We start from the raw sequence: 12,779 nt of genomic DNA, 5'->3' as shown, positions 1-12,779 counted from the left end.
GGGGTTTTAGCCAATCACATCAAAGTGGTTTAACCCCTGTTCTACCAAGATGACACCCCCCCCCCCATTGGGCAAGGGCTCTGGACGAAGAAAAAAAAAAAAAAAAAAAGGTGAAAGACAGCAAGAGAAGTGAACAAGTGATACACTGGCTAGCAGGGAAAGTAATGGAGGGGGCAATAAAGTAGGGGTATTAATGGACAGTTTTTAATGGCCGCAGAACCCCGCGGCTCGTTCTCCAGGTGGCCACCCATGTAGCAGACAGTCGCGCAGCCCCTCCATCTCCTGGACCCCAAATTCAACTTGCAATCTCTTAACGCAAATGGAGAGATCCACGAGCGGGAATAATTGTGCCTCTCCGACCAAGGGCAGAGGATAAAAAAACAAAAACCTGTCCGGTGGGGAGAGTTTTTTTGGACGCGCTGAACACTGATTTTAGCGGAAATACTGAATGAGGGGCTTTGACCCCATGAGGTCAGCCCCGCGAAGCCCCAAATGGTTAGAAATGTCTCCACGGGGCCACAAATTGTCCCTTCTCTGCCATCTGTCATGAAAATAAAGTTTGGTGAGAGCGTGTCCTTCCGAGTCTCTGCGCCGGAGCAGGGGGTAAGCCGTCCCGGTCAGACGGCGGCCCCCCGCTCACATGATGCCGTTGGTCAGGTACTGGAAGCCGTCGTAGAGCTTGGTGGTAATGGATCTCATGCTGCCGTCCACCATCTGATCCACCAGGACCTGGAGCTGTTCCTCCGTCATGTTCATGTGGAACCGTTCCTTGAGGTTGCGTATGGTGCTGGAGCCGTGGAAGCATGGCAGCTGCGAGCCTGCAGGAGGAGGGAGAGGAGCCGGTGACTACCGAGAACAGTTCCTAGCGGCCCCTACGAGCCACCCCTGCTCAGAGTCTAGAGCAGCACCACGATCCTGAAATGTTTGGGCCATGGGCTGCCAGCGCCGGGTGACGCTTCCGGCGAAACATCACAAGAGCTTAAAGGAGAACCGTGATAAAACGGCGTACCGGCCAACAGCTCCAGGGGAAGAACCCAAACTCACGTACCTTGCTGCATGATCTCCACGACCTGGACCACCCTGTCCATGTGTTTGCGAGCAGCGATCAGTCCCTGCAGCATCAGCATCTTGTAGTAATTAAACATGTCGCCGTTCAGACCTCCCATCACCTGGGGAGAAATAACACGTCACGCCCCGGGCCTTCTAGCGCTATCGCCCTCGGCCCCACGATATCGGCCCCCCGGATGATCCATCGTCCCAGTAAACCTGCTCAGCACTTACGTCCACAAACTCAGACGTCAGCTTGAAGGCAGACGTCTCGAAGCCAAGGTTCCGGGGGGAGCTGGACAGGATGAAGCCGAAGTCTATGTGTATGATGTGCCCCTCGGAGTCCAGCAGGATGTTCCCGTTGTGCCTGGGGAGGAAGAGCAGCTGTGAGGTCTGCCTCACAAGTTAAAGCTGCCGGCCCACCCGTTATGCTGAATTTAACGCATGTATAACCGACGCGAATTAACATTTAGAGGGAATAAAATGGCAAATCTGCCAAAGGTAACTTTCAAAATGCTGGAGAGGGCGAGCACGTTAGTCCAAGTGGAACTGCACCCTTAAGCCAGTCTTCTCCTCCCGCCCGTCGGCCCACGTACCTGTCCTTCACCTGCAGCAGGTAGCAGACCAGGCAGTACCCGGCACAGCTCTGCACGAAGTTGCGCTGCGCCGTGAGGAACGCCTCGGTGGTGTAGCTGCCGTGCTCCTGGACGAAGTAATCCAGCAGGGAGAGCTGCGACTGCTTCTTCACCTGGTGTATGGACACCGTATTTACCACCGGCTCGATCATCCCACTGTCCGCCGAAATCACCAGGATCTTGTAGGGCCGGATCCACAGCGGGACGCGCTCGCTTTCCCAGACGGACTGAGTAAAAGGGGAGCGGGAATACAGTCAATGCACTGGACAGCTACAGTTCACAGCAGAGATAGAAGGTGGCCATTTCTTGGCAATAGGTAGCCAGCAGAGGGAGCCCTGCAGTGCTGCAGGTAGCCAGCAGAGGGAGCCCCCCGGCCAGGCAGTGCCGCAGGTAGCCAGCAGAGGGAGCTCCCCCCTGCCCGGCCAGTCATGCTCACCTGCAGCTGTTTGAGGACCTGGTAGGCCAGCAGCTCCTGGCGCAGGTCGTCCCCACATTTGACGATGACTGACAGGAGCCTCCAGTTTGGAAAGTGACCGTACGGGGAGCCTTCTCTGATCCTCCTGTAAAGAGTAAGGTGCATAGACATGGTACCAGCCCGGCACAACATCATGCCACGACGACCCGAATCCCAGCCACCTCTTAAACCGTTACGAGACCCTAAAAAACTTCCTAGCTTGCATGTCGGTGAAGAGACATCCCACCCCGAATCCGGTGCACTCCACTCGCACAGACTTAACGAGCTTGGGGCAATTGCACACAAAATCATGACCCACGGGGCAGGTGTGAAGCTTCTGCTGATTCCTGCAGCATCCATTTCTTATGCCAGACCCACCTGACTGCGGTACCAGAGGGGCAGAGCTATTCTTCACGTCACGGGGCGCACAATGCATTTAAAGCTCAGAGCGGACAGCAGGCTCAGAGCGGACAGAGACGACCCCGCACCTCACCTGACTTTCTCTTGCCATGGCTCCTTTAGGGCTACAGCAGAGGGGTCTTCCGGATCCCGTCGGAAGGTGGTGGGTGTATGCGCCAGCTGCTCCGACAGACGCCTCCTACAGGAAGACATTCATCAGCCCCTTCTCACCAACCCGCGCACGTCTCCTCTATTTACCCCTCCACGGTTAATTCAGAGTAGTTTCGATATCCGCAATCCTTCTCTAGCACAGAGGTCGGACAGGTTTTTACCCCGTTAGACAGCATTTTTCTTAGACAGCCTGTACTCTAGCAATTGAAAGCTTTTTTCTGATCTGAGGGTCCCACAACCTCACCCAAAACCTACGAGCCCGCGGTAGGAGCTATTGGAGCGCAGGAAGCCGACTCTGACGTCTCACCTTTTAACGCTCGTGGCTGGCTAGGAAATAATTTGAGTTACTGCCTAAATCTTACGAGTCAGTTTGCTTCAGTATTTGGAGACATAGCCCCCCCCAGCTGGACGGTAGCGGGAAGTCCTCACCGGATGTCGCCGGCAGCTATGAACACCGGCTCCTTGCTCTCCTGGCTGGTTATGCTGTCCACAGAGAATTGGGAAATGTTGTCACAGCTGTTGGTGTGGAGTTCAGGCAGCTGGAAGAGGCCAGACAGACGTGTCAGGACGCACACAGAAGACATACGCACGCACAGTCCAACCGCAGGTGCCATGCGACCCTCTCTACCCCCCACGTCAGATCAGAGACTGCTTTACGCGACTCGCTCCCCTGAGCTCACCTCCACCTGTAGCTCTCCGATGTCATCCACAGACCAGGCCTCGTCGTCATTATCGTAATTTGGGACCGTAGTAAAGCTGCTGGCTCTCTGCTCGTGGGTCATACCACAGTCTGGCAGGTTCTCCACGGAGCGCGTGCTGCGAATCCTGTTCTCCGGGATCCGGATGGGTACTACAGAGGTCTCGAAGTTCTCACACTCCAGGACTTCCACGTAGATCAGATAAGGTGCCTAGAGCAGGGGTGGATAGTGAGAGGCGACAGAAAGCAGGACTGAAGACACAGCAGACACAGGACTCCAACACATGCCCAGCCTATCCCCATCACACAGACTACACCTCAACGAGACCCTCGACGTCACCAGAAAGAGTACCTTGTCCTTGGAATTCAACACGACGGCCTGAGTGTGAGGGACGCGAACCACATGGTGGTCGAAGCTGGCGGTGGGTAGCCATACGCGTGCCGGCAGCTTGTGGTTGAGCAAGGACAGTTCAGAGATGAGCCTCTGTGTCTTCTGCTCCTTGGTGGGGAGAGTCGCCAGACGTTTCCCAATGGCCATCAGGGACTTTATGAACTCTCGCTCTGGAGCGAGCCGGACCGGCTGCCAAGAATCAAGAAGAGGTGTTAAAGAAGATAAAGATGCCCTGAAACTCGTATGCCTCCCCTGACCATCCAGCGTCACATACGGCTGTCCATAAGCTGAATGGGAACGGAAGCCGGAGCAGGGGCCGCGCGTCGGCACTCACGTGTCTAGATACCCCCTAGCGTCGGTCTGCACCAACAAGGATATAGCATGGGCCTGCAGACCAATGCCCCTCTATGGCAGCTTAGATGCCCCCTGTATGTAACAGCGCCACCTAGCTGTGCTGGTATTCCTGACACTACTAGCTGCTCCTACGAAAGAAAAAAGCATTCAAATTCAGGCACCGGCTCGGGGTAAAACGCATTATTGGGGCAAAACCAGCACAAACTGCAACCTCCAGCAATGAGATGAGCCGTCACCCCTGTACCAGCCTAACCCTACCCAGCAGGTTATTCTAATGCCCACAGAACCCAGGCCACCTTCACATGCCCGGGCCAGTAACAGAGGACTATCATAACTCTCAGCCGATCCAGAAGGCTTTCCTCGACATCAGGTCAAAGACTTTAGAAGAGGGTCTCAGAGAGATTGTTTGGAAGCAGGAATAGTTTCCTGGCCCACGGGAGAGACCGCCCCCGAGGAGCCGAGTCTTACTATCACACTGTACACTGCAATCGAGCCAACTGGGCCACCATAGCATTAATGTATGATTTCACGGTTTCTAGCTGTGACATCATTGAGTTACAGACTCCTTAAAGACAAACAAGTTAATTTACCACAAACATGAATAAAAATAAAGGGGAAAACAAAGAAATGATTCAGATTGTAGATAAATCATAGGAGGAAAAAAATCCAAAATGTAAAATAAAAGGTAATTATAATTCTAGGATTTGATTAAATAAAATTTCCAACAAGAAACAGCATTTCCTCTGCCCGGTCACGTGACCTGTTCAGACGCGGATCGCTCCGCGTGATTTCCGAGCCACAAGACTTTGAAGGTTATTTGTATGGATTGGTAAAATCATTCAGCTTCCACGTTTACCGACTGACCGTGAAAAGGTTCATACTGAACGTGAATCAGACATGTTAATAGCGGAAAAGGAAATGACCAAGCGGTCCTGCTGGCCCCTGAATATATATAATGTGGGCTCCAGAAACACTAGAAGGGGGCGGCTGAGGGAGGCAGGTTGGGGAGAGTTACCCGCAGGCTCACTCTTTTCCTCATTACTTCTACACGCGTGTGGGCACAGTCAGTTGCCGATCATGTTGAAGGTTTTCCTTTAATACGAGGATGCCCCCTCCCCACAAGCTTGCATGCAGGTGATAGCATAGGGTGGGGGCAGCAGAATGTGGGGTGCAGGTGGTGGGGCATAATCTCTTAATAGCTTCCCCAGCACAGTGTATAGCCACGAGGCAGCCATATTGGACTAAATAGCTAAAAGCAAACAAAACAGAACCCCATGCAGCAGGGCACCTGCTTGAAATACTCTGCCCCAAGAGCAGCCAGAATACGGCGTGATGGGCATCTCCACCTTTGAACATGCAGGGGCCGAGTGATGGAGGGGGGTAACATCTGAATTCCCCGCAGAGGAAATGCTGCTGCCGTATAGAGAAGCCAGTAAGACCCCAGCCAACTACACCAAAACTGGCCACTTACGGAGGAGAAGGACCTATCGAGACTTTCCGAACTGGACGAGAGCTCCTGGGAAAGAGGGAATGACAGGAGGTAAAGGCAGATAGGGGCAGAGGGGGGAAAAAGGCAGAGGTTTAGCCACCAATATCACAACGATACCCTTTACCCACCCAACCCCGGACGGAGGCAGCGGGGCAAAGTCTCAGCTGCTGAGCTTTTATCTACGGGCGCCAGCTCTGATAAGACATTGATCCGGACGCCCCGGCGGCAACTCCGTCTGCATTCTGATTTACAAAGAGCCTGGCTGAACGGCTGCACAGAGCTGTCCACTCCAAAGCGTTAATTGCCGGCTGGGCAGCCCCCCAAACCTCCAATTCACATGGAATCTTGAAGTACGTTCCCCGGCTGCTCCTATTGGGCTCGGGGCACCCCGACTGTCACTCAAACGCTGGGGCAGGTGGGCAGAGGCTGCCCTCGCCACTTGCATGAACAGCTAGATACGGCCGCATGGGATATAGGGTTACACAGCTTGGTACGTATGGCTCCGTCTCACACCGGGGGCTGTAGCTTTGGTTTCACAGGTCAGATCTATCGGAGCTTTTAGCCATTTAACTACCGATGAGAACGTACCCCGGCAGGGTCTGATGCCTGACGTGCACAGGAAGTGCTCCCTACAACGCGTGCGCTCCAATAATACCGTCAGCTAACTAACAATATGTAACAGGGTTCCACGCAAGCTGCCAGCTAGGCACAGAAGCAGTGAGAGGCGACTTTCCTCTTACAACACAGGGCATCCTGAAAGATTATTCTATGGATCTGCAATGGAGAGAGCGCTGCAGCTTTCGTTGAGCTTGCAGGAGGTGGTGAGCTGCCATCTGTGGATCTAACTCGCTAAAAAACAAAACCACTTTACATACAAAGGGGTCACAGGGTTTGCCCCAAGTAGGGTGCCTCAGCCATGGAGTGTCATGTGACGCCACGGTCAGCTGACATGGTCCATCTGTGGCTGCGAGTATAACGGTTACTCAGCTCCTCTATGCTCCTTATGACAAACGCATGATGCCCCTGAAACCCATCACTGCCGGCACGGCTGGACAGACGTACATTTGTAGCACATGCAAGCTTTTGCTCACCAGCAACATTACAAGCTATCCCAATCCAATACAGAAGCGTCCTGCCATTAGCCACGCAGGGGGTGGAAACAGCCGGGGCATTTTTATGAGATGCCCCCGCTTCTGACCCCAATACCTCCCCGCCCGACGTGTAACATTGCAGGGTTACTGAGAGCGAGTCCTGCCCAGCGCCAAATCCTGCCCTCCACACGTTGCCCGTGGCACGGAGCTGGCAGCATAGTCGGGTGCGTGCTTATCAACCTGTGACCAGACAGGCAGAGCTCAGGATTAAGAAGGGCCTAGACCATGAGTTACCACCGGCACATGAGGGGTTAAGATGAGGCTGGCACTAATTGGACAGTCCAAGGAAATACAGAGACCGCAGGAAATCTCTCTCCACTTATCCCCAACCCAACACTGTCACCATTCATACGACTGCACGAGGGCACCGGGGAAAAAGCCATCAGAAAGAAACCTCAATCACTCATTGTCCCAACAGACAATGAACAAGCTGACTGCGTGTCCGTTATCTGCCGGGGTCCCCGGCGTCCCCGCAAACAAGTAGGGGTAACCGGGCAGGAAGCCCTTGAGGAAGCCGCCAGTCACACACAACGCACCATACAGCCTCCACACGCAGGACGGACACACAGCCACGTGGATTACTGCAGCAAAGACCTATATAAACCAAACAGGTAGACAACACCGGCATCCAGCCAGGACTAGTGACCTCCAACGATAACCTTACGCATGTTTAGGGGCCATAAGACCTGCAACTTTGGCCCCCGGGCACCGTTACACTTTATATGTAACAGGCAAGCCCCTGCTGTTAGGGTAACACACGAGTCCCCATCACACTCGCCGCTCTTACCTCTTCATCGTTCTCCACCTTCGGATTGCTGGCCGTCCGCTTCAAGTTGCTGCTGAGGCTGATGCTGACCGTCGCGTCCGACTTGGACCTCTGATGAGTCCTCTTGGAGGGAGATAAGCCAGTGTCCGGGGCCAAGCTAAGTGGTGCCAGTTCCCGTTTTTTGTGCGCCGGCTTAAGCTCATCGGAGAGGATAAGCTTGCGCAGTTTAGTGCCCCGTGAGTGCCGCTGAGTGGAGATGTGCATGTCGGAGGAGTAGGCCCCCAGGAGCCAAGCACATTGCAGCGAGAAGTTGATGCTCTGCCGACAGCGGTGGACCACGTACGGCTTGATGGCGTCTCCCACGTCCTCGTCCATGTGAATGTACATGTTGAGTAGCTGCGGCAGGTAGAAGTCCACGTCATCGTTTCGGAAATAGAACAGGCGGTTGCCGATGTAGGCCTGGACGCCCGGCTCCTTGGAGTTGTAAAGGTACGAAATGGCCATGGAAACGTCAAACAACTTGCACTCAAACAGCCGCAACAGCCAAGACTGTTTGGCAGAATTGTTCTTCTGCTTTCGCCGGGCGTTTTTCACACTATTAACGTCCATCAATGACTCATCTTCCTCGGTGATCTTTGAGCCGGTGACGGCAGGAGCCGATGGCCCTGGTGGGACAGGGGAGCATCCGTCGGCAACTTCCCCGCCGTCTACCTCATCACTGCCACCCACCTTGTCCAGGCTCTCCAAAGAAGAGCCATGCATGAGCTTGACCTTCTCCAACACTTCCTGACAAGCTTTCTGGGCCACGTCAGGGTCTATGACGAGAGACACCTCCGCCACCCCCTCTGTGATCACACAGAGCGGGCCGCTGTTACCGTGCAGGGCCACAGCTTGGTCGTTTTTCACCAGTGCTGGTTCCACCATGGTGTCCGCCATCCCGACGATCAGTCCTCAACGCTAGGCTGGAAAACATACAAGATAAGTACAGGCGGTCCTTCGGTACATTACGGGAACAGAAGGTGGAAAGGGGATAGAGGAAAAATAAAATCCAAATAAGGGGGTCTCAGGTGCCAAGAGACTACACCGAATCGAAGGGTCTGGAACACGGAGTTATAGACTTACGTTTACAGTGTGGCAATACGTGTCTAGTTCGGAAACCACACGTACACAGCTCACAAACATCTGCAGGATCTGCCTCCCATGTTGCGTCTGTACAGGAGACTGGAAGGTAAGGTGGGGGCCAACGGCATCTCAAGGCTCTCGCGGTCCAGATTCACCCCTAAACCTGGTGTGAAAGAACAGGAGGAGATGCTACAGGAAAGATCACTTACAGAAGCATTACATTAAAGGGCCAATATGCCAGGACGCCGTCATGGTTACAGGAGCCGGCAGGGAGGCCAGCGTGGGCTGTGTGTTCTCCGTGGCAGGTAGCGCGCTCTAGGGGTTAATGCACAGTATTTGCATGGCTTTGTGCGACAATCCATGCGCAAATGGCAAAGTAGAAAGTGGGGGAGGGTTTGCAGTGGTGAAAACCCCTCCGTACAATGCCCCGGGTCGAAGGAATTCAGAGGCACGGAGAACTGTTTGACTTACTGCTGACACCTGAGCCAGGCGTGGATATCAAGCTACAGGTTTCCAGGTGAACAGAAAGGAGACAAACATCACCTGCTGAAAGCGGGACAGCGCAACCCCTACAGCAAGCATGTTATTCCTAAAGCCTCCCGTTACACCGCTAGACTGTAAGCTCCTTGGGACAGGGTCTGCCATTATACCGCTAGACTGTAAGCTCCTGGGACAGGGTCTGCCATTATACCGCTAGACTGTAAGCTCCTGGGACAGGGTCTGCCATTATACCGCTAGACTGTAAGCTCTTGGGACAGTGTCTGCCATTATACCGCTAGACTGTAAGCTCCTTGGGACAGGGTCTGCCATTATACCGCTAGACTGTAAGCTCCTTGGGACACGGTCTGCCATTATACCGCTAGACTGTAAGCTCCTTGGGACAGGGTCTGCCATTATACCACTAGACTGTAAGCTCCTTGGGACAGGGTCTGCCATTACACAGCTAGACTGTAAGCTCCTTGGGACAGGGTCTGCCATTATACCGCTAGACTGTAAGCTCCTTGGGACAGGGTCTCCCATTACACCGCTAGACTGTAAGCTGCATGGGACAGGGTCTGCCATTATACCGCAAGACTGTAAGCTCCTTGGGACAGGGTCTGCCATTACACCACTAGACTGTAAGCTCCTTGGGACAGGGTCTGCCATTATACCACTAGACTGTAAGCTCCTTGGGACAGGGTCTGCCATTACACCACTAGACTGTAAGCTCCTTGGGACAGGGTCTGCCATTATACCACTAGACTGTAAGCTCCTTGGGACAGGGTCTGCCATTATACCACTAGACTGCTCACACGAAACTGGATGCCACAGCTTTGTAGGGAGATCTGAATAAAATCTTGTGTGAGCGCATGTAGCAGGGAGCACTGTCTGAGTGTCATGACTCTCCCCGGGTGTATTTCTGCCTCCCGTCAGCTTCTGTCTGACTGAAGAGAATGGATAGGGAGGGAAGGTACAGGCGGCTCAGGTTTACGCAATCCTTCCTGTCCCGGCTGACGCAGACGCTTGACAAGTGAAACTTCCAGATTCCTGCCGAGTGGGTCCTCACATGACAGGAGCCCACAAGTGACGGCTGAGTCAGATCCCAGAGAGGGGCAATGTCCACGTACCCTGCCGGTGCTCTGACAGCCCCAAATAATGCGAGATATTACACAGCCCACAATTCACAGGTCACTGCCTGAACGCTGTATGGGGTGTACAGAGCCCGCACACACGGGGCACAAGAGACATAGGAAAGCAGTATAGAGTCAACATACGCAGGATACAGCCTATATAGAATGGAAATAGAGAGCACCCATACACAGGCCACAAGAGCTGTATAGGAGGGGGGGTACAGAGCACCCATACACAGGCCACAAGAGCTGTATAGGAGGGGGTACAGAGCACCCATACACAGGCCACAAGAGCTGTATAGGAGGGGGTACAGAGCACCCATACACAGGCCACAAGAGCTGTATAGGAGGGGGTACAGAGCACCCATACACGGGCCACAAGAGCTGTATAGGAGGGGGTACAGAGCACTCATACACGGGCCACAAGAGCTGTATAGGAGGGGGGTACAGAGCACTCATACACGGGCCACAAGAGCTGTATAGGAGGGGGTACAGAGCACCCATACACAGGCCACAAGAGCTGTATAGGAGGGGGTACAGAGCACCCATACACGGGCCACAAGAGCTGTATAGGAGGGGGGTACAGAGCACCCATACACGGGCCACAAGAGCTGTATAGGAGGGGGGTACAGAGCACTCATACACGGGCCACAAGAGCTGTATAGGAGGGGGGGTACAGAGCACTCATACACAGACCACAAGAGCTGTATAGGAGGGGGGGTACAGAGCACTCATACACGGGCCACAAGAGCTGTATAGGAGGGGTATAGAGACCCCATATACGGGACACAAGAGCTGTATAGGAGGGGGGTATAGAGGCCCCATATACAGGACACAAGAGCTGTATAGGAGGAGGAGTAGAGGCCCCATATACGGGACACAGGAGCTGTATAGGCCCCATATACGGGACACAGGAGCTGTATAGGCCCCATATACGGGACACAGGAGCTGTATAGGAGGGGGTGTAGAGGCCCCATATAAGGGACACAAGAGCTGTATAGGCCCCATATACGGGACACAGGAGCTGTATAGGAGGGGGTGTAGAGGCCCCATATACGGGACACAGGAGCTGTATAGGAGGGGGGTGTAGAGGCCCCATATACAGGACACAGGAGCTGTATAGGAGGGGGTATAGAGACCCCATATACGGGACACAGGAGCTGTATAGGAGGGGGTATAGAGACCCCATATACGGGACACAGGAGCTGTATAGGAGAGGGCATAGAGACCCCATACACGGGACACAAGAGCTGTATAGGAGGGAAGTTTAGAGTCGCTATACAACGCACAAGAGGCGTATAGGAGGGCTGTATAGAGCCCCCATACAAAAGGCACAAGAGCTGTTTAGGAAAGAGGTATAGAGCCCCAATAAACGGGGCACAAGGGCTGTATGGAGTCACCACTCTGCCCCTCTAAACCCACCATGCTCCAAGACCGGCCACCCGCACCTCCCGGTAACCCATGGCCAACCTGCTTCCTTACCTCCCTGGGGCTCACAACAACGCCTCCATCCCAGTAGCAGGTCATCCAAGTGAAGCCTTCGCAGCCCAGGCCTCCACAACCCACCGAGGAGGACCCCGCACCATAGAGACCGAGAACGCCAAGCGGATACCACAGAGTTGCCACGGCCGCACTGACAGCGACAAGCGGAACGTCTCCCCGGCACCACAGAGTGCGCGTCCGCACAGAGCGCCGCTGGAAACTTACCATAGAGACGAAAGAGTGGGCGGAAAGGCCAAAGAGGGGAGGAGGGATCAGATTTATAGAGTGCGCCAGGTGGGGCGGATTAATAATCTCCCAGCCTCAACCACACCCACTACTGCGAGGAACTCGGGCTGGCTGAGCGTCTTGCGAGTTGTATTACACATCAGCTGCTACTGAGTGATGCTCAGAGGGCAGCTAATATCATAAAATACCGTGTATAGAAATTAATGAGGGGAGGAGCCAGGACCGCAACGGGTTAATCAATCACAGCAGTCTATCCATGTGCGCAGAGCCCCCCAAACCTCACAGGTCTCTTCCTCATGTGCACAGAGCCCCCCAAACCTCACAGGTCTCTTCCTCGTGTGCACAGAGACCCCCAAACCTCACAGGTCTCTTCCTCGTGTACACAGAGCCCCCCAAACCTCACAGGTCTCTTCTTCATATACACAGAGCCCCCAAACCTCACAGGTCTCTTCTTCATGTGCGGTACCGGCACACATACACACACACACAAACCGACGCATACAGACACCGGGGGACACACACTGACACATACAGACACCGGCGCACACACACACTGACACAGACACTGGCACACACACTGACACCAGCACACACACACTGACACCGGCACACACACACTGACACCGGCACACACACACACAGACAGCGGCACACACACACTGACACCGGCACACACACACACACAGACAGCGGCACACACACACTGACACATACAGAAACAGCTCAGCACCCTCAGCCAGCGCGCGATAGAAACGTACATCACGG

General features: G+C 54.2%; 1 protein-coding gene across 2 annotated transcripts; it reads right to left on the bottom strand.

Annotated features, from left to right (window-relative positions):
* Positions 1–123: 123 nt before the first annotated feature.
* PI4KB (phosphatidylinositol 4-kinase beta) lies at positions 124–8,510 on the bottom strand. 2 transcript variants are annotated; one of them, XM_053474776.1, is made up of 11 exons: positions 7,576–8,510; positions 5,620–5,664; positions 3,756–3,983; positions 3,387–3,614; positions 3,136–3,245; positions 2,630–2,734; positions 2,119–2,242; positions 1,644–1,909; positions 1,282–1,414; positions 1,049–1,169; positions 124–818 (listed from the first exon to the last, which is right to left on the bottom strand). In XM_053474776.1, the coding sequence occupies exons 1-11, from the start codon at positions 8,488–8,490 to the stop codon at positions 637–639; spliced, it is 2,457 nt and encodes an 818-aa protein (XP_053330751.1). In that variant the 5' UTR covers positions 8,491–8,510; the 3' UTR covers positions 124–636. The 2 variants fall into 2 exon arrangements, with proteins under 2 accessions (XP_053330751.1, XP_053330752.1); XM_053474777.1 differs by lacking the exon at positions 5,620–5,664.
* Between the last annotated feature and the right edge of the window lie 4,269 nt (positions 8,511–12,779).

This window comes from Spea bombifrons, chromosome 9, assembly GCF_027358695.1.
Source record: "Spea bombifrons isolate aSpeBom1 chromosome 9, aSpeBom1.2.pri, whole genome shotgun sequence".
Classification (NCBI taxonomy): Eukaryota; Metazoa; Chordata; class Amphibia; order Anura; family Pelobatidae; genus Spea; species Spea bombifrons.
This window is presented reverse-complemented; position numbering and strand designations above follow the sequence as displayed.